Source organism: Benincasa hispida, chromosome 11 (genome assembly GCF_027475165.1).
Source record: "Benincasa hispida cultivar pf3 chromosome 11, pf3_genome.v1.1, whole genome shotgun sequence".
Lineage (NCBI taxonomy): Eukaryota > Viridiplantae > Streptophyta > Magnoliopsida > Cucurbitales > Cucurbitaceae > Benincasa > Benincasa hispida.
This window is the reverse complement of record NC_143488.1, coordinates 250,811-276,852: the sequence shown is the minus strand read 5'-3', so window position 1 is coordinate 276,852 and position 26,042 is coordinate 250,811. Positions and strand designations below refer to the sequence as shown.

At 32.8% G+C, this 26,042-nt stretch overlaps 2 protein-coding genes across 9 annotated transcripts; one reads left to right on the top strand and one right to left on the bottom strand.

Moving 5' to 3' along the window:
* The first annotated feature begins 5,496 nt into the window (after window positions 1-5,496).
* Window positions 5,497-11,170, top strand: LOC120069467 (LOW PSII ACCUMULATION protein (DUF1995)). Of its 8 annotated transcripts, none has more exons than XR_005479547.2 (10): window positions 5,497-5,715; window positions 5,818-6,000; window positions 6,421-6,468; window positions 6,568-6,607; window positions 6,727-6,827; window positions 7,484-7,676; window positions 8,033-8,131; window positions 9,119-9,236; window positions 9,780-9,892; window positions 11,000-11,170. XR_005479547.2 is itself a non-coding variant. In XM_039021239.2 (10 exons), the coding sequence occupies exons 1-9, from the start codon at window positions 5,641-5,643 to the stop codon at window positions 9,887-9,889; spliced, it is 978 nt and encodes a 325-aa protein (XP_038877167.1). In that variant the 5' UTR covers window positions 5,497-5,640; the 3' UTR covers window positions 9,890-9,892; window positions 11,000-11,170. The 8 variants fall into 8 exon arrangements, 4 of the variants coding, with proteins under 4 accessions (XP_038877167.1, XP_038877166.1, XP_090162866.1 ...); XR_005479546.2 differs by having other exon boundaries at window positions 8,033-8,172; window positions 9,112-9,236; XR_016524437.1 differs by having other exon boundaries at window positions 8,033-8,195; window positions 9,112-9,236; window positions 9,769-9,892.
* Window positions 11,171-11,627: 457 nt separating this feature from the next.
* EDR2 (ENHANCED DISEASE RESISTANCE 2) lies at window positions 11,628-23,281 on the bottom strand. Its single transcript, XM_039021237.2, has 22 exons — window positions 22,608-23,281; window positions 22,317-22,391; window positions 21,222-21,275; window positions 20,786-20,851; window positions 20,243-20,346; window positions 19,877-19,944; window positions 19,677-19,793; window positions 19,501-19,541; window positions 19,311-19,411; window positions 18,396-18,491; window positions 17,246-17,310; window positions 17,093-17,164; window positions 16,822-16,977; window positions 15,774-16,009; window positions 15,608-15,647; window positions 15,360-15,514; window positions 15,151-15,252; window positions 14,669-14,713; window positions 14,401-14,541; window positions 14,168-14,263; window positions 13,921-14,022; window positions 11,628-12,521 (listed from the first exon to the last, which is right to left on the bottom strand). The coding sequence occupies exons 1-22, from the start codon at window positions 22,746-22,748 to the stop codon at window positions 12,411-12,413; spliced, it is 2,184 nt and encodes a 727-aa protein (XP_038877165.1). The 5' UTR covers window positions 22,749-23,281; the 3' UTR covers window positions 11,628-12,410.
* Window positions 23,282-26,042: the final 2,761 nt, after the last annotated feature.

The following is a 26,042-nucleotide window of genomic DNA, read 5'->3' as shown; positions in this document are numbered from 1 at the left end:
GGGAGCCCGAGGAAATCAAGGAACTTCTAGAGAGAAAGGTTCCTACCTGTGAACCCCGAATCCTAATTTCTCTACTTGAGTATGTTCCTTACTAAGACAAGTGTGATGAATAGGTTGATGTGGAAACTAGTGTGGAATGGTAGAAGAAAAAGTGGAGATTTGAAGAAAAGAGGGAATTTGGAAGCTTAACTTTTGGGGAAAAATTTGGAAATTTGGCTAAGTATAAATTTTGTGTATTGATGCGTTAGAAGGGTGGTGTTGATGTGTTGGAAGAGTGGTTGGGGATGGCATGCGGCTGAATGAAGAAAGATGGAGGTGATGCGTTGGAAGGCAGCCCATGCTTCGAGAAACCTCGGCCAGCGCCCTTGCAATGCGTCGAGCAGCCTCGGCCAGCACCCCTACCATGCATCGAGTAGCCTCGGCTAGCACCCCTGCCATGCGTCAAGCAGCCTTGGCCAGTGCCCTTGCAATGCATCGAACAGCCTCGGCCAGACGCCCCTGCCATGCGACGAACGGCCACGTCCGTGCGTTGAGCTTGCCGAGCTGCCACGCCCATGTGCCAAAGCACTCGACCAAGCATCAAAGCGTCGCATGCAGCCCATGTGGCCAAGCACGCCCATGCACCGAGCGAGTGAGCGATGGCCAGCCTATGCTGCACACCCATGCGTCGAGCGACCAGCCTATGCAGCGCGCCTATGCGTTGGTGGCCAGCACCATGCGCCCATGCCAAGCAAGCCGTGCGATGCTACCTAGTGAGCCATGTGTCGAGGATGGACGGTCACCCTATGCGTTAGTGATGGTTAACTTCTTGCGATGACTAAGTTGAATTGTAATGAGAGTGAATTGGTTTGCTATGCGTTGATGATAGGCTATGCATTGAGTATGGATTATGTGTTGAACATCCAAGAGTTGGACGCACACAAAGGATGAGATCAGCAAGAGAACATCATCAAAACCATGTGTCTTCTTGGGAGGAAAGCCTTAAGCCTTAAGAATTTGAGGTGGTGGCATCAGATTGGAGGCTCATGCATTGGCAACGTGGGAGGAAGATAGTTAGCTTGCGATGATCACAACATTGCGTTGATGAGGTGAGAAGGAGACACTTGGCCATGCAGCCAAGTAGGTGGTGTCAACTCTGGAGAAGGTTTGGACGCTTATAAATAGAGCCAAGAGACTTCCTTTTTAGATCACAATTCAGAAATACCGTAAAAAGAGTAGGAGAGTTGAGTAAGCCTTGCTTTGGAGCCAAATCCATACGTTAGTCATAGAGGACGCATTGGACAATGAGGTCTGAAGAGGACGCATCAATTTGGGACGAGAAGTTCTCCCAATTTACTCGTGCGTTTGGAGTGATTCCAAAGCCACATGAAATTTCTAAAAGTCTAGTTTTTAGGGTAGGGCTGCCGGAAGAAAAGCTCGAAGGGATTGGGCTGGAAACTGATAAGAAGACAGAAGGGTCAGGCTGTCGGATAAGCTTGGGCCAGTCTTGAAGATTCTGTGATTCCGGCCAAACCACGAGGAATTATGAGCTAAAATGTTAGGGTAAGCTTCCTGAGACATTTTAAAACATGTTTTTAGAAGGAAGTATCTCAAAATAAGGTTTAGAACTATGAGTAATCTAAGCTATAAATTGAATCTGGATTCTAAGGGTGAAAAGGGAGCCCGAGGTAGAAAAGGGAGCTACTAGAGTGAAAAGCTCCTAAGAAATCAAGGTGAGTGGCTAAAACGTTTTGACTAAAATATTTGCTTAAATGTTTGATTACAATGTGTTATAGAAAGTATGTTTTAAAGAAAATTATTCTCATGCCAACTAGTTTTACAAAGTGATTTCTAAGCAAACCATGAGCTATGTTTTAAACGCATGCATGTGTGAGAAATTGTTGAAAAGCGATTTATATTTGTTAAATATACTCAGCATGCATTAGCACCTTTAAAGCCATGTTTTATATGTGTTATACTTTACATGCTTTAAAGAGAAAGTCATTTATGACTAATTTTACTTAAAACACGATACCGAAGGACATTTAAGAAGGTATCCGCCCAACTAGATACTGAAGAACATTTGAGAAGGTATTTATTGGTACTGAAGGACGTTTGAGAAGGTACCAAACTAACCAGATACTGAAGGACGTTTGAGAAGGTGTCTGAACAGAAGTACCCAAGGTATGACGGTACTTAATATGACCACGTGCACGTAGGTAGTTAGAGTCAGAGATTGAGCAAAAGGGTTCTCTCTTGACTAGCAGTTGGTGTTGGGATTATTTTATTCACAGTAAGGGTTATTCTCAACTGAGAAATAGTTTTACTGTTTTATGATTAAAACAGCTTTATATGTTTTATGCTTGGAAAATGTTTATGCTGCAATACAAGTACTGTAGAAGCTTATATTTCAGTTAAACTCTTTATTGAGATTTTGCATGAGAATCAATTATCTTTCTTAAGTCACTCACTGGGCGCAAGCTCACCCCGTTTTCAAATGTTTTCCTTTCCCCCCCATAGGTAGCGATCAAATCCTCTGAAGATAACTATGCATCTGCTCCGCCACTAAAGGATAAAGAGATTTGTAACCCGTCTGTTTAGGTGGTTACTGTTAATATTGTGCACATGTTACTGTTGTTCATATAGGGACTAGAGTTTTGGGTTTTGGGGACTTGTAAATCTAGTGTTGTAATGACTCTAAATATGTTATATTTCTAAATTAATAAATTATTGGCCTAAAGACATCCCGCTGTATGTAGTTTATATTTTGGTATCAGAATTATTCCGCAAGAGTTATTAGGCAGTAAGTGTCAGCCAAAGGGTTGATAACTGCTGTAGTCACGCCCTTCTCTAGGCTAAGAGGGTGGTCTGGGACGGGGTGTGACACTACCTTACCAAGGTGAGCGGTATTTTCCTTCAAGTCTTTAAGCATATCTTTTAGAGTATATGTGTATATGCTTATATTGTGGATGAGTAAATATCATGAGAATGAGAATATGTGAACGGAATGATCAGGGGGTCAATAGACCTTATTCCTGAGCCCCGAGCGAAACCTCACGGGATGATCAGGGGATTGAGAGGACTAGTTCCTGAGTCTGTAGGAGGAACCTCGTATGGGATGGTTAGAGGGCTGGCATGCCTAGCTTCTGAGCCTATAAGCGGGGAGCTATGTGCACATAGAAAACATGGGGAACGCAAGCGAGTAAACGTTAGTATTAGTTTAACTGTCTAGTGTGTGTGTAGGTAGAGTTTGAGAAACTCATTATGAGTAGTATCGGTTTAACTATCTACCATGCGTGTAGATAGAATTGAGAACAGACTCGTTCAAGGCTGAGGTTTGAATGTTAACCTCGTAGTTATGATATGCTTATTTTATTATGAATTGAAATAGACTCTAGAAGTTGCTTACCAATCACTGAGCTTCTTGAAGCTCATTCTTTTCTTTCATGTCTTTCTTCCCAAGTAGCGAAAGGTGAGGAGTTCCAGGGTGCTGCTAAGGTCGAGGTCCGCCATAGCCACAATCACACTTCCGGGTTTTAGAGTTGTTGATGTAAACTTTGTAGTTAAGCCAGAGAGTTGTATAAACGTTGTACTGTTTGTAATAAAATGAGCTTAATCAAACAGCTGTTGTTTACATTTTTGGCTTAAAGATTTATGAGTGTAAAGAGGTTCAGATAGGAGTAGGTATCACAAAAGGGTGATATCTGCAGTCCTTCACGCCTCCCCTCGGGCTCAGGAGACAGACTCGGGGCAAGGTACGACACTTTAGTTCGAGATTTAACTTTATTAATTAAATTCACTAAGTGGATATTAACTGTGAAAAAAATTATCAAAATTTAAGCTATCAATGATAGAAAATATTAGTGGTTATCACTAATAGACTTTCATTAGTGACTATCAATTTTGAAAGATTAACACTCAAAACTATCAGTGGCTATTATTAAGAAACTTTTATCATGATTATCAATAATGGATTTTTATCACTAGTAGACTTCTACTGTTGATATTTACCTAAATTCGATATCACTAATACATGAATATGACCGATATCTATCTAAGTTCTATTACTAATATCACTAATACTCATTATTAATAATACACAAATATTACGGTACATGAATACACAAATATTTCAATTTGTGCCTTCATTTTGGGTCATCTATGCCATTTTTTCAAGCTTATTTCTAATAGACACCATACTCTTAAAGTCCTATATATATATATATAAACTATTGACCTATTTGATATCGTTCACATTTCTCAATTTTTAAGTAATAACTATTCTAGTTTTTTATTTCAAACTTTTAAAAAATGTTTTTAAAAATAGTGCAAATTTGTGGACAAAAAAAGTAGCTTCTTTCAAATCCGTTTTCATTTGCTATTTATATTTAATGTTTCGTTATAATAATCAAATTTAAGTCACTTATGAATTGAATACTTTAGAAGAAGAAGAAGAAGAAGAAGAAGAAGAAGAAGAAGAAGAAGAAGAAGAAGAAGAAGAAGAAGAAGAAGAAGAAGAAGAAGAAGAAAGGCAAGAAGCAAAAATCGGAGAAAATAAAAGAAAATAAAAAATAAAAAATAAAGGAAGAAGCAAAAGCACAGGAAGGAAAGAAAATCTAAAAGAAAAAGAAAAGAAAGGAAATATGAAGGAAAGGAAAAAAATTAAAAAGAAAAAGAAAAAAGAAAGGGAAGAAGCAAAAACCGGAAGCAAAAGCCAGAGAAAGAAAAGAAAAGAAAAGAAATAAATAAAATAAAGGGAAGATTAAAAAATCGGAGAAATGAAAGAAAAAAAACTAAAGAAGCAAAAACCAAAGAAAATAAAGAAAATAAAAAATAAAAAGAAAGGGAAGAAGGTGTACAACGAGACAAAATAATGCAGGATATAATATATATCTTTAGATTTTTTCCTCTTATTTTACTATCTATTACAAATATCTTAGATTTATGGTGGTAGAACCAATGGATCAATGCGTGTGAATTGATTCATACATAGATATAATTATTTTAGAATCAAATTATTACGCCACAAAAGGGGGAAAAAAACAATGCATTTGAGATTTTATATCCAATTTACAATTTGACACAAAAGTAGGTTAAACTCGGTAGTGATCGACATTCGCTCACTTTTTTGAGTCAAAAAGTCGATTGTCTCCCTGAAGAATGTTCTACTAAATAAAATATTGAAAAAATATTTAAATACCCTAAACCAAAAGATATATTTATCTATTTTTAAAGAAGATCTATTTACCTAAATATAGGTTAAATTGTAAATTTGATCCCTCTAATTCGAAAAAATTTAGAATTTAATTTCTACGATTTCATAAACTCTAAAAATTATCTATAAAATTTTTAAGAAGCAACTATTCATGACATCTTACCAAACCATAAAAATAAATTCTAACTTACATTTCAAAATAAATAAATAAATAAATTCTTAACTTTTAAAACCATAACATTAAACTTTAAATTCTCACAAATTTACAATTTAACTATAAATGTAACTGAAATGGAAGTTTTGTTTGATTCCATTCCATTCAGGCCTCTCGTTTGGAGGAAAGAATATCAATTATCAATATTCTCTCTCTCTCTCTCTCTCTCTCTGTCTTTTGCTTTTTCATTTTCACTTCGAAATTCTTCATACTTCGTTCCGATTCAGCAAAAATGCATTTCTCCAACGCGAATTTTGCTTCTTCTTCTGCCATTCCCACTGCAATTCTTCCACTTCCTTCTCCTAATGTAATTTCGCCAACTTCCTTTCTCTTTTTCCATGGCGTTCTGTTCAATCTTTACTTCTAAATCCTTTTTTCTAAGCTTTTCTTTCTCTGTTTCTATCTCTAGCTTGCTTGTTTCAGGATTTCGCACCGGAAAACTCATCGGAGTTTCCTTTTCAGTTCATTGTTCGAATTTAAGGCGCGCCGAAATCTCAGAGTTTCGGCGAATTCGAGTAATCGTCAAAGTAGCAATGCCTCAACTGATTTGGACGTTCCATTTCCTCGCGATTATTCTGATCTTCTCAATCAGGTATGGTTTCAATCACTTTTGCAATCTCTTTTGTTTCTTTCTTTTTACTTCTAGTAACCATTTTTCTACGATAACTTCTCTTAACTTCTCTGCTGTGTATGTTTTTTGTGTCATTTTAGCAGTTAGCTACTTCAATTAACTTCTCTTAGCTTTTCATTTCATTTTTTTTGTGTTTGTTTTTCACATTGCATTTAGCTTTGAGATGTCAGTATAATTTTCGGATCTCGTCTTTGGAGTCTCTTTTGCTTCTTTTTTACTTCTTGTAGTCATTTCTACGATCACTTCACGGCTGTGTATGCTACTTCAATGAACTTCGCTGAGCTTTTCATTTCATGTTTTCATTTTTTGTTGTTTTTCGCATTACATTTAGCTTTGAGATGTAACTATTATTTTCGGATCTCGTCTTAAAAACAACTACAGGCGAAAAAAGCAACTGAAGCGGCTTTAAGAGATAACAAACAGTTGATGGTTAGTTTTGAGTATATTTTGATTTTAGTTGAATCGGGAGAAGCATTTATAGATTGATAAAATAGTGTGAAATTTCTGATCCAAATAATTCTGGTTTAGGAAATTGAATTTCCAACTGCTGGACTTGAATCAGTTCCAGGTTCTTTCCTCTTCTTGATTTGTTGCATTTCAATTGCGTTATCATCTCAAATTGTTCCCAGGCCTCTCTAGTAACTTGTTCTGCCTGTTACAGACCGTATAACCTTATGTATCAATCAGGTGATGGCGAAGGAGGAAATGAAATGACTGAGAGTATGCAATTGATTCGACAATTTTGTGACTGCTTCATAGATCCACTGAAAGCCACTCGGACCAGAGTAGTAATGTCCTACTGCATTATCCTTCTATTTTCTTACAAATTAAAATAAAATGCTTGCCTTTATTTATGCTGTAGAATTTATCAATGGGAGGGAGGTGAAATCTTCTTCAGTCTTTTATATATTTCTTTCTAAAATTTCTCTATATAAAGACCATAATACCTACCACGATTTATCACTTTTTTTCGAGAAATTATTCAGCGAAGCTACCACAATGTGGCCAGCATTTTTATGCCATGTGTATGAGAGAAGTTTTTAAAATTTATATTCCGTGGTTATTAGGAGGCAAACAAAATTTTAAATCTACATCCAACTGTTATTATGATGCAACCTTATGACGGTCTTGTTGAATTACTTATCCTTTTTTTCCTTTTGATATCAGTACAAAAAATTTCTCTTGTGGTCATACTATATTTAGCAGAATCTTCTTAGTTTTCTTCACGATTAATCACATGTTTTCCCTCTGATATATCCTCATGTTAGGACATTTGAACGAGGAAATGTAGTATAACTGGCACCCTTTTTGTGTTAACAATCATGTTTTTCTTTTTTAATTGTAATATGCTTGCTGTCTGATGTTCCTTTTTTCTCTTTTCTGACCATATAAAAGCTCTTTTCACATTCTAGACTGTTAGTTGTAGTAAGGGAAACATATTTAGTTCTTTCCAGAGGCCAACGAAGTTAAATTCGCAAGAAACACAGCATTTGAAGGAGTCTCATTCAAGTTGGACTACCTCACAAAACCATCATTTTTTGAGGATTTTGGTTTTGTTGAGAAAGTGAAAATGGCTGACCGTGTGAAACCAGAAGATGAGCTTTTTCTTGTTGCATATCCATATTTCAATGTCAATGGTTAGTGAAGCCTTCCTTTGTTTCTTTTCCATCTTTTATCTAAATAACTCAAAATTAAGGTCCCATTTTATAACCATTTGATTTGTTTCATCTACATTTTTTACAATGATTTGCAATTTTTCAAGTAATTCTTAACCAAATTCAAAAAATAAAAACAACTTTTTGAAAACAACTTTTTTTTTAGTTCTCAAATTTTGGCTTGATTAACCCTGAATGAAAAGTAGATAACAAATGAGAAATTTGGAGGTAAAAATAATGATCATAGGCATAATTTTTTTTAAAAAAATTGTTATCAAATGGAGTCTGAATAATTAACTGAGCTTAGATTACAAATTTATTTTTCCATTACATTACAGAAATGCTTGTGGTTGAAGAGCTTTACAAGGAAGCTGTCCAAAACACTACACGGAAACTCATAATATTTAACGGAGAGCTCGACCGCATTAGATCCGGCTGTATCCTTTTATCAACATTTTTATTATTCAACGAAGAGAGGGTATGGGATCCCCATTTGATACGGTAAAAAATTTCTAACTAAAAATAGGTTAAAATGCAGCTGTAGGCTAGCGTTTAAGAGATCTTAAAATTATTTTGTGTTTAATTAGTTTATTAACTTTGAAACTTTCATTTTTGTGTCTAGTTCTTTAATAGCAATTTTCTAAAATTTGCACGACTAATTAGACCGAAAATTAAGGGACTAATAGTGTAGACACTTGGAACCATGAATATTATCTTTTACTAATTACTAATTAGTATGGTTTTATGAATTTAAGTCATTGTCAAATATTATAATTATTTATATTACATTTACATTTAGGTAACTACCTTCTTGGGAGTAAAAAACTAACAAAGTAAAAGTAGGGTACAGCCCGCATCACTTTTAAAAGTTTATATGATTAAATTTCTATAGTATTTGCAACGTCAATATGTTCTCACATATAAATGAATCATTTCATTTTCCATTTATTAAAAATACTTTTGGTCTTTCAACGTTTTTTAAAGTAATTTTAGTCCGTAACGATTTAGCATCTTTAACTTTAATTTGTAACAAATTTAGTCGATGTATTGTCTTAATTTATAAGGATTTAGTCCTAACATAAAATATATATATTACTAGTATTTTAGAACCAAATGCATTTATAATTTATAAAGATTTAACTCATTACATGGAAAAAAAAATACTTATTTTTAATGAAAAATTAGGTTTTTCACCGTACTGTAATTGTTATATGATGAATATTTTCATCTTACTTCAACATTTGTATTTATTTATTTATTCATTTATTTTTGTTTTTTTAGAATAACAGCACAAAAAGGAAAGATCGGACATTAGGTTGAAGTAACAATAGCTTTGTCATGATCGACAAGACTATTTAAACTATTATTTTTTATTATATTATCATTGTCTTTATTATATGAATGTGCACCTTAATAGGTGAAAGACTATCCGCCATTTTTCTACCCAAAGCTGGCGGCACTGATGAAGACTCTCTTCCCCAAGATGGAGACTGTATATTACATTCACAACTTCAAGGGGCAGAAAGGAGGAGTTCTTTTCAGGTTTCACATTTCACTTTTAAATCCTGCCATTCCCATGATTCTTCCATAATAATACGACTTTATTAAAACCTTTTTTATTTTTCTTTTTGAAAATGAAGTTCATTTTTTCTCCTAAATTTCTTACTGTAATTTGCATCTTTTTTAAAGTGAAAAAATTGAATTTTTAGTCCAAGCCGAAAAATAAAATAAGTTTCTAAAATCTACTTTTTTTGTTTTTCAAAATTTCACTTGATTTTTGAAAATATTGGTAAAATGTAGATAAAAAACAAGAAATTTAGAGGTGGACTAAATATTTATAAGCTTAATTTTCAAAAACTAAAAATAAAAAACCTTACTAATTGGGACCTTAGTTTTGCTTTTCCCGCTTAATAAACTATTTTTTCTAATTTTAAAATTTGGCTGAATTTTTTTAAAATTTGATTAGAAAATGAATAACAAAATATAGACATTTGTATGGATTAAAATAATATTTATAAACTTAATTTTCAAATCGACGTTCATTTCTCTTTTCTGGTTTGTTACGTTAACCTAGGTGTTACCCAGGTCCTTGGAAAGTACTTAGGAAAGTGAGGAACAAATTCGTCTGCGTGCATCAGCAAGAAGACATGCCTTCTCTCAAGGAAGTTGCTTTAAACATTCTTCCTTCATCTTAAGGGGTACGTAACTACTCCACTAATCAACTCCTACTTCACAAAATCTTATCCACATTCTATTAACTTTTCTTTTTTGTTCTCTATTTTTAGAAATTAATTAAGCTTGTAAAACTTAGGTTTAAACTACTCCACTAATCAACTCCTATTCACAAAATCTTATCCACATTCCATTAACTTTTCTTTTTTGTTCCCTATTTTTAGAAATTAATTAAGCTTGTAAAACTTACGTTTAAACTCAATTATACTAGTTTGTTCTATTTTGATCTCGAAACTTTTAAAAACGCCTATTCTAATCTCTAAATTTTTAAAAAGTGCTTACGTTGGTCCCTGCTATTAAAAATTTGTTAGCTTTTAAATAAAATAATGAAATATCTTATAATTTTTTATGATCAGACTTCCAAATAAGTCAATCACGCTAAAAAATATTGGGTTTGAATTTTGAATTAGATGATAAAGCAATTTTCTATAGAATTCAAAAAACATTTTGCGTTCAAGAGTTTGACTTTGTCGCGTTAGTTATTAGCATTTTACTTCACCTTTATTTTGCTCAACATGGTAGACGCAATTTCATCAAAGAGTTAATAAAATCTTAATAGTAAGAACCAAAATAATCACTTTTTAAAAATTCAGGGACTAAAATGGTCATTTTTTAGAGTTACCAAAATAGAACAAGATTCAAAGTTTAAGGACCAAAATAGGATTTAAACCTAAAACTTATTATTTCTCTGGTTTATTACTATTAACACTATCAAAATCTTAAGATAAATTGCAAAAACAAAAACTACACGTGTTTTTAGTTTTCACCATTTCCTGTGATTTCCTAAAACAGTCTAATATGGGCATTTAGCAGACATGTAAAATGTCGTACGATCTTTAAAAATAGAAAGCAAGAAAAAGTTAAACAAGCACAAAAGTTTCAATTTACAATCATCAACTTGACCTTAATTGCACCTAATTAAAATGGAAACTTCTAATACTCTCAAAATTAGAGTATTAGTATATGACAATTACAGTTGATCTATGCTCATTCTAATATATATATTTGAATTAATTGCATCAGCAATTTATTACTATTCTTTTTTTATTTTATTTTATTTTTTTATTTTGTAGGTTTTTATTAGTCTATATTACCGTCCATTGTCATGGGAAGAGAGGATCCTTTGTTCCTTAGCATCAAAGTATTTTCTGGTAAATGCTACATCAACACAATCTGTATATTCCCATCAAATATTTGGCGTCCATAAAATTGAAGAAATGGCTAATAATAGACATAGTTTAAAACCCTTTTTTTCACCGACTTCAAGACCAAATTCACCTGCCTTCGATGTGTTTTCCACTACCTATTTTCCAAAAGACCAATAAAAAAGATAGGTTAAAAACAAGCTTAGTTACTGAACTTCTGAATTTATCTAATAGAACCTTAAACATAAAAAAAAAATGTTCAATAGGTTTCTACACTTTCAAATTCATACCTAATTGCAATAGATCTCCAAACCTTATAAGTGTTCAATAAATCCCGTAAAGTTAATTTACTGTTTAATCAACCCCTAACATATTAAAGAATTTAAAGTTAACTGATTCATTGGCCTTGAAATTAGAATACATCAAAAGCCCTACCAAACATAAAATTGGAAGTCCAAGCACTTGTTAGACATTATCTAAAGGCCTATTATTTTGATCCGTACTTTACGACTAATCTCTTATTCATTCAAATTCGATCAAAATGTAAACATTAGAATGAAAATCAAATTAAACTTCATATACTATAAAACATAATTACAAATCCACGAAATGTTCCAAGATTATTTGTTCCATATTGCTAAAAATCCAATTTCCCTCCATGAAATGCAGCCAAAAAAAGAGAGAGAGAGAGAGAGAGAGAGAGAGAGAGAGAGAGAGAGAGAGAAAAAGAAAAAGAAAAGAAAGAAAGTAGATAAAAGTTCTTACAGGCAATACTAGAGCTTCGAGGGCAATGAAAAAACACCACCTGATACACCGAACGTCAAGCTTTTTTTTTTTTTTTTCACCTCTTCATTCAGCTCAAACTTCTCTCACTTTCACCAGTATTAATAATTGTAACCCCCTCTTCTTTCCTTCACCCGAACTGAATAATTGTCCCTTTTCAGGGACAGAATAAGCATAAATATGACCATCTTCAATATTAAGGGGTAAAAAAAAGGAAAGAAAAATGCTATTCGCTCACTGTAAATTCACACCAATAGGTTTTTTTTCCCCTGCATTCTTCTTGCTAGCTTCTCTCCCTTTGTGTGTAACGAACCAAACTGACTCTAGTTCCTAAAAAGTAAAACGCCCATCCTTATCTAGAAAGGTAATAGAAGATAGAGCAGCCACTAGCTATTTTTTTTCTATTTGCCACTTTTTTTTTAACATATATGAAAAAATATATATATATGAAACAACGCCTATAAGTGGAGGTTGTGGGGGCAGAGAAGAAAGCAATAGGGTGGAGAAATGAGTGTGAAGAAGAAAGAAGGAAGAAGAAAAATAATAGGGCGTAAATTCAATCAGATGGATAAGGGTCCAAGTTAGCGGGTACGGCAGAGGAGAGCTGAATGTGAGACACTCGCACTGCTCCAAGTAATCGCTCTGGTAATTCTTCTGTTGTATTTGCCTGCATTTCGAAAACAAATAAATGTTTTTAGTAATTACAATATATAATATTTTATATATTTATTTATTTCTAATAGATATGAGCTAGGATGCGGTTGTTTTGTAGTCAAGTTGAGAGACATGACCATTTAAAAACTCTAGAAGGAATGACCTAGGGTCATTTGGCAAGAAAACTCGTGGGTAAATTTTAAAACCATAATTGAGAATGATGATGAAATGATAGAAAATTGCTTCAAAATACAGATTTAGTATATGTTTAGAAGTGATCTTTAAATGATTAAAATTACTCATCATCTTCAACATCACTATGAAACACATTTTTAGTACTTTTAAAACACATACTTAATCACTCAAAATCAATTTAATATTTAATCTTACACATGTTTTATGTTATTAAAACTGATTTTAAATGATTAAAAACATTTCTCTAATGATTTTAAAAACATTTAAGAATGATCTCCAAACATGCCATTAAACCTTCAAAATTAATTTGGACGGTATACAAATCGTGTTTAAAAGTGTAAAATCAAGTTGATTTTAATCATTTTGAAATTACATTAAAATATTCTCCAAAAGTATGGGCCAATTTTTTTCCCCCAAAATCCAACTTTATCTCTCTCTATCACATTTCATTTTTAACTTTTCTCCCTAAAATTGGTTTCTCTATAGTATCTCCCTCCTATGTTTCTCTGTGTGACGATAAACATCTCCTCAAAATTTGTGGTCCCCCCTTCTCTGACTCATTTTCCGATCTAACAGATCTCTCTATCTCCATAAACATCTCCCTCTCAAAAATTTTATCTCACACTAAAATTTTATAAATATGAATATAATGACATATTTTGATTTTTGGACCCTATACTTTTTAATGTCCAATTTTAATCATTATACTTTCAATAAATCTTAAATTTTCAAATCATATTCACATATTGTGTTTCTTTGCAAGAAAATTATTATGATTGTTTAATCAATTTCCATAAAAATTAACTTTGAGGGACTAAATTTATATTTATAGAAAATGCAAGGATTAAAATTAGATATTTAAAAATACATGGATTAAAAATGAATAAATTCCATAATAAAAGGACCAAAATTGTATTTTAATCCAAAAAATATTTATTTTCAAATCATTGCACGGCAGATAAAAAAAAATCAGTAATAGACATTTTTAACAATCAAACACATGTTTGGTTTTATTTTTTAATAAAAAAATAAAAATAAAAAATAAAAAATAGAAGAAGAAGACGAAGAAGAACGTTAACAAAAGACCCGTTTTAACAAAAGATCATTCTAAGCAATAACCAAACGTACTTTAGAAAACTTTCAACTTATCATGCAAAAGAAACGACATTGCTTCTTCATCAACAAGACTAGAACCTTTACAAAGATTGAAGACAAACCTGTATAAGGAAAGCCATGTCAACCACCAATGTCGTAATTACACCAATGACGAGACCCAAAACTCCATTAGCAACTGTTGAAGAGCCGATATCAACGTCGACCTGCACAAACAAAGATCACTTATAAATATCACAATGCTTGTGAGATCGAACACGAGAATCTTCTCTATTGATTGAATAAATTGATGAATCTGTTCTTGTTCTTAGCCAAAACCAATGGAAAGTTGAAGAGTCATGGGTTTTGTACTTCTAAATATTTGGGCCCTCGAATATAGTTGCAATCGACTGCTTTTCCCAATAAGCATGGATTACTTCCAACACTTTGACGAACAATCCATGAACCCTGCATCACATTTCATATTTTTTTTAATTAAGAGAATCCATTATAAAACATTCAAATACAACATTGGGGAAAATTATGAAAATTTTGGACCTAAGCATTCTTTAATGAAGATCGACTAGAATCTGGAGATATATTACCTTGGGAACTGATGGAATGAGTTTTAACCTACTGTTGCGAAATTCATCATCGCCATCAACAAAACGTTGCAAAAGAGATCCAGGAATGAGTTCCTTCGTCACAAAATAAAATATCATGCTGTAGTGTGTCGAACCAGGTACCTGAACAAATAGCATTATCTCGCGACCATCAGAACTCAGAGTACAGTAAATGCAGTTTCCTTTTATAATTCAATTTTTTTTCCTGAAAGGATCCTTTCTTTGAATTCAAATGAAACAGAGAACTTACTTGCACATTCATGACGATAGAGAAAAGACCTTTTTCTGAAGCGACCTAAAGAAATAAACATGCATGGAAAGTTGAACCCAACAAACATTAAACAAAAATAGAAGTAATGAAGAACTTTCATGTCCATTTAACTGAAAATACGAAAAGGTCGAGTGATGATGGTGTATCTAGTTCCCTTGGCTTACTGTATAATCATGGAGAGGGCAGCGCATAGAAGACGGGAAAACCATGGTTTGTATAATATAACCTAGAGATTGAATTGGAATACTATGCGCTTGGATGGTTCAAATAAATAGGTTGAAGCTTGAGTTGACATGGCCCTTTTTTTAATTTGTGAGCTGTAAAAATTAGTGTTATCGCCTAAAAGATAGATTTATATAGTTTGGTAGGTTTACAAAGGACCATTGACAAACTTGTAGCTTCCAACAAACAAAACTCACATGACTTGACTCTCAACTACTCAATTACAACTAAGAACTTACTTGAGCTGCACAGCCTTGACGCCTAGCAACGTGGTCCATTCTTTTTGTGTCCTTCAGCCAATCTACAGCAACCAGATCCATTAAATGCTTCCCAGCTGGAATCTTTAAACACAACATTAAGCACAGACATAAGTGTTCTCTGAAGTCTGTTAGGAAATGGAAACAGATTCAGAAGAATATCCGTAAACAACAGAAAAAGTATAAATTACCTTAGTCTTATCGAAACAAAAGGTCTTACTACGAACTCTGAAATTGTTCCCATCAGAAATTCTCCAACAGTCTCGAGAACCATCACGATCATCATACCTTATATTTCCCGAGAAACTGGATAAATCAATTCGATCTATTGATTCTTCTTCCAAGGCTTATATCATCAAACATATTACACAAAATCAGCACTACTAAGCAACTATTTATCCCAAATATCATAAGAATACTAGAGTATATAAAAATTTACCTGCTCTCTTGATATCGTTCTCCTGCTCATTTGGGTACACCTAAAATTTTAAACAGTTGTTATACGGTGGAAAATGTGCTTATAATTACAATAATAAAAGAAAACAGTTATTATTATTTAAATATTAGAAAAAGAAAGCGATGATGAAAATCACAGCAACTTGTACCTCTTGTTCACACTCAGGTATTTGATATTCTTCATCTTCATCAGAGTATTCATCCAACATCACAGAATTTCTATTTGCAGCATTCATTTGGTCAATAGAAGAGCTAGCATGAACGCTGGACCCCTGGACTTTCAGGCTCTTCTGTGATGAAACTGTAGCTGAAGCCATATTTACCATAACTGGTATTCTTGGAGGAGCAGTTCTTTCATCTGTTTGTGCAAACCATTCGCGCAGCCCTATCATAGGAAGGAAAACAATAGAAAAAGCAATAACTTCATGATCTCCATAAAGAAATACAGCATTAATTAGCACTACAATTTCACATAAATTTGCTATGATAATGCCAAGAAGCTTTACGAACATGATGGAAATTAGAATTTGCAAACCCCACTGCATTATATAATAATCACCTTCTAGTACAATATATATGAGCAAAAAGAAACATACGGTCCTTTTTATAAAAGAATTAAATAGTCTTTCATTGAAAAAAAATGACAGAATACATGGATATCCAAAAAAAAACAAGCTCACTACTAGAAGAAAGGCCTCAAATCCTGATAAAAACCCCTCCCAATCATTACATACAGCAAGAAAAAGGCAATTGTATAAAAACACAAAGCAGCAGATTATCACCAAACCAGCTACAAAAAGACACCATAACAAGGACATAAGATGAACTTTCAGCTAGGTATAAAATACTTCAGTAATCCGTCTTGTTTTTAAAGTTATGTTGATTTTTTCCCCCAAATGCACCAGATTATAGCCAGAAAAGCACGATTATCCCCAGTCCCAACCATAAAGTAAAAAAGGAACAACTGTTTTATTAAAATCCAAAGTCGTCACCAAATCATAGCACATAATCTCATTTCTTCATCCTTTATTTCCCTCTTCCTTTTAATTCTGCTATTTTCCTTCTCTTAGAAAACTTTCAAAAAGAAGAGAGAAACAATTCAGCACATGACAGCTGCACAAACTCTAAACATCGAAGTTGTAATAATGCAACTTCACAAATTCCTTGTGTGTGGCAAGAGCTAGAAGAACAACCTACCAGCAACACTATTTAGCATTTGCAAGAGACAATGTTGCTGAAACGATGACAAATAGCCCACGCCCCATCCTTTTAGATCAATTTGCATGAGATGCTGCACCTGAGTTCTAGGCCTCCCATTTCGAGGTTTCAGAGGTGAAATGTTGAATCCTCCACCTAAGAAAATCAGGAGAAATACAAAGAGGCACTTGAGATGGCATGTATAAATTCATTATCAAATAGCTCTATTCCTCAAAATTTCAGTCCTAAATGAAAATGTTTGATAACTCACTCTCAATATGGGCCCGCACATACCCTGGTTGTGGACCACAGTTCTCATGCTCCCTTGAGCGAAATAATACCACTGCATGACACCAAGAGGAAAAGGAAAGTAATTTATCACCAGTTGGAACAACAAACGAGAGTTGATCATCAAAACACTAACCATAATTTCCATCATCATTTCGACGCCAATAGCGCACATAGCAGAGGTCACGGGGCCATACAAACCTGTAACAGTATGGGAAATTGACAATAGGAAAAGGAGGACCAAGAGAGGGAACTTTGCACCACTCCCAACATATGATAATAAAAACGGTTACTCTCATAAGACAGAAAAGGCCATATAATGCAGAGAAATTACCAAAAATTCTAGAATCTAAGAAATGGTAATTGATGGCAGGCCACCTCTGACAGTGTTCATCCAAACCCTAATCTAATTGGTTCTTGGGTTTAAAAAGAAAATACATGGATATATATATATAATCTTTTATGTTTTAAAAAATCCAAAACCAAAAGAAATGCTCTGAAACAATTTTCATGAACATGAAATGTTGCGAGCAAAATTGATTGAAAATAACCAGAAATATGTTAGGATACCTCCTAACAAGAGAACTCAAGAACACAAAGAACAAAGAAGACAATTAAAAGATAGAATTATATTGCAATATCAATAAATAAATTACAATATACCTCAGCACATTCTAGAGGGTTGAGAATTCTCTCCCAAATTCCCAATTAGGAAATTGCCACAAAATTATTCACTCCTTCCTCCCACTCCCACTCCCACTCCTATTTATAGCAATATTCAGTAACTAACTTCCTATCTAATTACCCTTATACCCCTTACTAATATCATACTTGTATACTTATCTAGGTACCTTACAAAATACCGAATATTTCCTTGATTGAAAATCTATTTTTGTAAATTCGCTTTTTCATCATATGACACTTATTTTAATCCATATGTAACACATTTGATCAGCTTTGGCAAAAAGTATTTGAAGATGTTCCATATAGGCATCAGACTTATTTGAGAAGCATACAAGAAAATAACGAAGTAACAGAAGACACTTAGGTGGTAGATAGTGATAAAAAGAAAGAATAATAAAGTAGCACCCAAATAAATAGAAATCACATTGTAAATAGTTATTATCGAGTATTTAAATGTGCCTGTTATCAAAATTCCACCTTGATTAAGTAACATGCGATTGTAATTATGCATGTGAAATTTTGTACGCAAAATTGAGAAATAGGTAGCAGCTTTTTTCTGATATATGGAAACGCAGAAATCATTTTTTGTAAAGGCACATTACATTGGAAACCAGTCTAGCTGTAGCCTATGGTAGAGTATTGCCGTATGTCCATCCACCTCTTCAACCAAGCTACCATACTGGAAACTGCAGTCCCACCTAATAAATACATAAATAAAACTGAGAGAAACGCAAACATTTGAAATAGGCCACAGGAAATCGCAATTCAGGAATATAATCACAACTAATGTTGCAATGATTATTCAGAAAAAATAACTACTTATGGGTCTTGATATTAATGTTTCAAAGGCATGAATAAGTAATGGTGCACTGAAGGAAGTCCAATATGGCATTTTCCTTGCCCAAAATTGCTGGGTTGTACTCAAGGAAGCTAACCTACAATTTTCTGACACATATTACAATAATGGAATACGTTTGGAATACTATTAGCATAATATTTTTAAAAATATTATTAGGGTATCAAGGGCATAATAATCATTAACTAAAAAGTTTGTTAGTAAAAGATGGTTTATAGATCTCTAATGTTCATGATGTAGAAAGAGTGTTCGTTAGTAAAAGGTGGTTTATAGATTGAGTGAGAAGGAGTGAGTGAACCACTTTAGTTGTTTGGGCTTGAATTAATTCAAGGGATGTATCTAAGTCCCTAGAATTACGTGGGTTACTTTAGTATTGTCTTGTATAACTATTCCGCAATTTCTAATTTAATCCTCTAGTTCCTATTGCATCGAGTGAAAATGTGATTAAAAGATCTTGTCTGCATGGGCCCTAATTACATATCATGCTAAAATGTAATTAGCATCTGAAATCTGAATACCATTTCTTCTGCATAGTGTTTTGTTAGATACAAAATTATTTCAATTATAATCAATTTTAAACGAATATCAATAAAAAATGTAATAATAAAAATAAACTAAACTAAGTCTAAAGGTGTCTCAGATTGACAAGGGAAACACCTACTCAAACCGTGTTCCATCCATGCTCATGACAAGCTCAAAGATTTCCTCACAAGTAGCCTCCACTACACCAACAGCTTTCATTGCCCTACTATAGCTCCTCGGCTACAAAGAGAATTTATACGCGATTGTTTACACTACACTTATCGATGACAAGACCTATTCATGTGTGTAAACAACAAGAAAAAACTTACAAGGTAGTCAACCTCCACAAGCTCTTCAAAGATGCGAAGTCCTGCAAATAACCAGATTGAGAAAACCACCACAAACACAAAATTACGTATGCAGTTCTCCAAGCAACGCTTCTATTATTCTATCCTTTGTTATACAGGCTTGAACAAAGATAAAGAAAATAATATAAATAGCTGACCATTTTGGCACTGAACTAGACGCCAATACTTCCGTGAAAAAGCTTGACTATTGGCATTTTGATTTGAAAAATCTGATCCTATTTCCCTCGTCCAGTCAAATACTGAATCTGGAGGTCCTGCCATACATTATGTGGTAATAAATTTTAAAATGAGTTACAAGAAAGAAGAAAGGTGAGAAGGAAAATCATAATTTACAAACCATTTCCAATGGTTGTCCTTCGCAGTAAATTTGGATGAGCATCATCATCATCCTCCTGTGCACTGATCCTGTTAATGTTACAGAGATAAAGTTATGTCTAACAAAAATGTGCATTGAGCAGAAAATAGACATATACCTGGTAATATGTTTTGAAAGGGCGAGAGAAACATTTTATAAAAAGAATAATCAACCAATCCTTGTTAAGTAAAAAAATGTAGTAGAAAATATAAAAGCAGAGTACAAGTTTAGATACAAAATCAAGGGATGAATGCTGTAAGTACCGGACATAAGTACCCTAATTACAGCACCTCCAGGTAAGTCGTTTTACAGGATATTTAGATACAAATCAAGGGAAAATGTACTCACTGACTTTCGTGATCTGAGGAGGAAGCAGTCCTCCCATTATCCATCCCAGATTTGTATTCAAAAGATACAAATTTGTTCCCATTCGAAACTTGTGAGCCTTGGTGCTGACATTTCCACATGCAAAGGAGATTAATTTCATCAATTCATGAGATGTAGTAATCAAAGAAACAAGCATGCATGTTTAATCAAGGGGCAAATGGTAGATATGAAGAAAACCAATGCCCAAAAGAGACAGAACCCATTATAAAAACTAAAATAAAATGAGCAATAGATAGTGTCGTTTGGCTTTCAACATACTCCAAACTGTTATGGCTGAAGGTAATATCCAAGACATGATAGAAAACAATGTAGGAGGATATTATTCTAACATGAGGGGAATAACTGTTCAATACTAATACGTTCTCCATCATTAATAATTTTTTATACGGGAAATAATCAATTTTTTATTCAAAAAGCCAAAGACTATGACCATGAACTTACAAAGGTACTCACACTCCAATTGGAGTTAATGTTGGAAAACAAATAAGGAAATTTGAGAACTACCATATCAATGACAAGCTCTATTTTCTCCTTCCAGAGTAATGCTTCTTGGATATTGAAGGCCGCCATCTGCAAAGCAAATGCTGACTGAAATAAGTGCACCAATCAGGGTTTCTATTATTGATCAGGGCATCCCATAGTATGTCCAGTCCAACATAATTTCCTCATCATCATGTAAAGAACAAACTGTGAAAAACATAGAAGACAGGAAGGCCAAAATACAGTGCAACATGGAAAATTTATTCATGATATACCACCCCATCCCCTATCTACAAAGTGTCAATTAATAATTGAAGAAAATTGATGACCATATAAAATAAAATATCGAGAAAACCAGTAGCTTAATCAATTCATATGTATTATCAATGTTAAGATAGGAAGATGTGCATAAATCATACAATCTTGATCAATCAAGTAAGTGATTGGAAGTAGGACAAACCGTGATTCGATGGTACTTCTCTTTCTTGTTGTACACAGACAGGACGTAAACCATCTACAACATCAGAAATGGGAATTGAAATAGGTCATTAAAGTAATACACAATTAATGAGTGTTAGCACAATTATTCACATTATATGAAATACAAAAGTAAGATGCATGAAATGACAATCCTAATGGTTGATGATCTGATATGAAATACACATATTTGTCATGAACTCAGCCAACAAGCTTAAGAATGTTAGTAATTGAAAATTGGAACTCAGAAGGCATAATTATGTGCAAGAACATCTAGTCGAACAATGAAATATACTATGAAAAAGAAAGGAAAGAAAGAAAACAAGCATTTAGAAACAAGAAGAAAAAAAAGTCTGTGAGAGTATACAAGCATTTAGAAACAAGAAAAAAAGTTGAGACATACTCTCATGGACTAGAGTGGTTATATATCTACTTCTAAGGAAAAATTATTATATCCCGGAATTTTCTGACTCTACAAGCCCAAAAGATCAAACTGAACTGCCGGGCCATACCGACAATAAGAAGAGGTGACCATATCTTGGCTTCATTCACCAAGAAACAAGGAGACTATTATAGGCCACATACACTGCCTTAAATAATTAATTAGAATTGAAAATGCATTTGAAAAATATGTGTAAAAGAGTTAAAAACACACGAACAGGAACCTCAACCAGTGGCAAAAGGTTAATGAATCACATAGATGCTCTCTTTCACTCTCTCTTTTGGTGGCACTGTGGACTTTCTGATCAGTGATCATCATGATCCTGAGTTATGAACAAATCCACTATACAATAGTAACGAGGAGGCCAAACTACAAACAATTCCAACCTCCTCCCACAAGAAAATATGAAACAAAAACAACGAAGATATTTAGTCCTCGGTTGCAGCAATCCTCCTTGCAGTAGAAGCTACTTGTTGCAACAGTAATTAACTGAAGTATAACAGATAAGTTGGCTGCATTCGAAGTCTTAAATAGACTGTTTGCTTCAGATTAAGCAAATAAATAGCTTTCATCCTCGCAATCACAAGACAACACATTGCTAAAGAAAGAAAAATAGAAGTAGAAAGAACAACTGACATGTCCATGGTGCGTCTTCAAGCCACGATCCTCCACTCTACAGTTTCCATCTATTAGCATGGTCTTAATTGGAACCTGAGTCGAAAGATCAGAAAAAACTGGCACGTAAGAAATTCATTTCGATCGAAAAAGAAAACCGTAAGAATGCAGATAGAAATTACACATGCATTTGACGCAATTTAGCCCTCCGTGCATAGTTATATCTTGTACGAAGATGCTACAACTTCACTCGAAATACAAAATACAACACCAAAAAATGAAAAACCTGAACTTAAATCACACAACACCTACTTGATTATCCTGGGGCTTCTTCTTATAATACGCAAGCAACCGAGATTCAAGCACGAAATACCGCATGTGAATGAAGGACCTGCCGATCTTCCGCCGGCCATACCGCACCATCCAACCTTCATACACAACCTTCGACGACATACCTTTAACAAACTTGATTGGCGCCAGATCAATACCTCCCACAGGTCAAGAAAAACGAATATCCGAAATAATCAAATAGAGTATGCACGGTCTCGCAGACTCGGAAGCTCAGAAAACATTCTTTGCTTCCTTGCTTCCACAACATCAGTGAGAGCTCAAGTGACTTGATCGGTCATCGCAACGCCGAGAATTTCCGAAGCAAACAATCGAAAACGCAAATTCAGACGTCCGGCATGACGAGGACAATAACTTTCAAAATTCTCAACCTCGATTCCAAATTCCTCACAAATTTACTTTTGCAATTCGAGTCTACCAGTAAAGACAACAAATCAAATCATTCTCCCTTAAAAGAAAGAGAGAAATTCAAAGGAAAAAACAAAAGAAATTTGACTTTAGAGAGGAACTGTAGGGTGGTGGGGCGAGGCGTCCGAGCACCGGGATCGGAGAAACGGCGACATCTCGGAAGTGGTGGCGATGAGAGAGATCGGACGATTGGGAATGCGGGTAAAGATTCTGATGAAATGAAGGGCGAGGGATCCCACGTAAGTGGAAAAAAAGGGAAGAGGGTGGTGGGAGGATGAGTGACACGTGTAGGGAGGTGATTGGGCAGTGACGAAGATAGTGGGTGATGATAATAGGGAGTTGGCGCTGTGACGAAATCCAAATATATTCAAAACTAGGTGGAGACCGGTGAGGGGGTTTACTTTTGTAAGGTGCATTTCGCTTGCCATGGGACCGTCAGACAAAAACAAAACTTATGTTATTTTTATAAAAAGGGGAAAAAATAATAAAAAAAGTTATAATAATAAATTGATTTTCTCGGGAGTCCAGCGATCAAGGTGATGAAAAGTCCACTATAATGACAAATGACCAAAATATTATCCTTCAATGTTCAAGGATTTGCCAGTTTAGTAGTTCTCTAAAAAGGGCATTTTGGACCAGAAATATATATTACCTTCGGTGTGTATCGCGTGACTCGCACGTGTAACGTTGGTTTTGAAATTATAGCAATTTAAGGCTATTGTTGTAGCTTCTAATTTTAAGTAAGGTCAACCATGAATATAAGTAAAAATAGTGGTTGATAAATTTTAGTTTTAAATTATAAAAGTTTAATCACGGTGTTTAGTAAATTAACATTAAATTTGTGTAGATTAGTTATATGAGTAAAAAAGAGTTTATTTCAAGTATGACATGTCATAGTGATATAATTTAAAGTTTATTATAATATTTTTATTTAAAATTTTATATGATTTGAATTTTAATTAATTTGATTTAATCTGAATTATTTGATAAAAATTTAAGAAAAAAATTATTATAAAAATTTAAATCGGTTAAATTTTAAAAATAGATGAGACAAAATATATTGATATGAAATGATATTATTATAATATATTAACTAAAATGGTTATAAATTTTTAGGAAAGTTGAATTCGAAAGTCGATATTTATAAGCTTTTATATATTAGTTAAAATTTAAAAGTAATTATGAAAAATTAATAAATAAGATCTATTTGTTGAGGATTTGGTTTCAATGATTGGATTTAAGAAATATGCAAATCATAATAAGAAATTAGAAGAAAATAAACTTCAAACAGTAGGCAGTTTTTACGATTGCAAATCAATATGCATTATATTAAAATTAGTTTATTTTAAAATCAGATAAAGTTTTTAATTTATTTTTTATTTTTATTTTATTCTTTGAACCTAAGATACAGTATGATGCATTTATTTATAAATAATATGCTATTTTTTCATATTTCAAACTTAAATTTACCAATCACCAATTTACTTCATTCCCTCATTTTTTTTATGAAAAATACTTTTGCTAGTAATTATTTTAAAAGTCAATCTCAAACAATTATAAATCTTATAAAATTTTATGCACCCTCTCAAACTTTCCTTTTGAAATTGCTATAACTTTTGTATTTTACACTTGTATAAATTTTTAAAAAAATATAAATTAGAGATAAATATTGAAAAAAAGATAATAGCATGACGCACTTATTTAGAAATAATTATATTATTTTTTTTGGTTAATTTGGTGTGATTTTTTTTCAAATGATAATTCTTTTTAACTTATTTTAAATAAAACATCTACATTTGAGATTGCAATTCATCACAGAAAAATCTTAACCCCTACTTTGGTAAAACAAATTATTTGTAACTAATGTATAAAAACTCATAAATGCAACTTCTAGATTTAGGTTTCCTAAAAAACTGCTACCTCCTTGACATTTAAATATATATATATATATATATATATATCATAATAACATCAATATATTTTATCACATCTATTTTCGAAATCTAATTAATTTATTTTTTATAACAATTATTTTTCTTAAATTTTTATCAAATAATTTAGATTAAATAAAATTAGTTGTAATTCAAATAATTTAAAATTTTAAATAAATATATTATACTTAACTATTAATGTGAAAATAATTGAAATAATCAGTGGATTTTGGTTTATATAACTAAATTATATTAATTTACCAAACGTGATAACTTATTCTTTTATTTGAAATTAAAATTTATCGAACTAAATTTTTTATAATTGAGTATAGCTACTGATAATTATATCGATGGTTCTAACTTACCAACCACCCTTCATTTGTTTTTGTGTTTTTTTAAAGAAAATATTTTGTTTTTTTTTTTTAATTTTAAAAAAACAAACAAACAATCTTTGTTTTCTTCTCAAGTTAAGATAAATGGAAGTCCTTATAAAATAATAAATGTACGATCACTTTCATACTTTTATATACAAAAAGTATATTATGTTGTTCTTAAATGTGTGGAGGTGTTATGAATTGGTTTGATTTAATCATAAAATTTCTTATTCGAAATCTAATATTTAGTATGCCAAATTCGAGGTGTCCCAAAATTATTATGTTGTTAATTTTATTTGGATCTATATAGATATGTTACTATATGAGCGTATGTTGTAACAACATGACTTGTCAATTTAATAATAACTCAATTAGTTAAGACATGTATCATTGACTAAGATTGCTTTATTTAGACTTGATGTAGTTTTTAAAATAATTGTTGTCAATTGTGCTTTTAGAATGATCAGATGTGAAGTAAAATTGTGCTTGATAAATTTTAATTTTAAATTAAAAAAAACTATTTATGATGTCTGATAAATTAATACTAGTGTAAATTAGTTATGTGAACCTAACTAGGCTTATTATTTAAATTATTTTTACATTGTTAATTAAGTTATAATTTATCATAATATGTTTTGTTAAAAAATTTATATGATTTGAATTTCAACTAATTTTGTTTAATCTAA

What these genes read in the sequence shown, in the direction of transcription:
- LOC120069467 (XM_039021238.2), top strand. Translation starts at nt 5,641, where the DNA reads ATGCATTTCTCCAACGCGAATTTTGCTTCTTCTTCTGCCATTCCCACT. An exon ending in TTCCACTTCCTTCTCCTAAT is followed by an intron (nt 5,716 to 5,817) that starts GTAATTTCGCCA and finishes TTCTATCTCTAG; the next exon opens with CTTGCTTGTTTCAGGATTTC. An exon ending in TATTATTCAACGAAGAGAGG is followed by an intron (nt 8,173 to 9,111) that starts GTATGGGATCCC and finishes GCACCTTAATAG; the next exon opens with GTGAAAGACTATCCGCCATT.
- EDR2 (XM_039021237.2), bottom strand. Translation starts at nt 22,748, where the DNA reads ATGTCGTCGAAGGTTGTGTATGAAGGTTGGATGGTGCGGTATGGCCGG. An exon ending in AGAAGCCCCAGGATAATCAA is followed by an intron (nt 22,392 to 22,607) that starts GTAGGTGTTGTG and finishes CTTTCGACTCAG; the next exon opens with GTTCCAATTAAGACCATGCT. An exon ending in AAATGATGATGGAAATTATG is followed by an intron (nt 17,165 to 17,245) that starts GTTAGTGTTTTG and finishes GGTGTCATGCAG; the next exon opens with TGGTATTATTTCGCTCAAGG.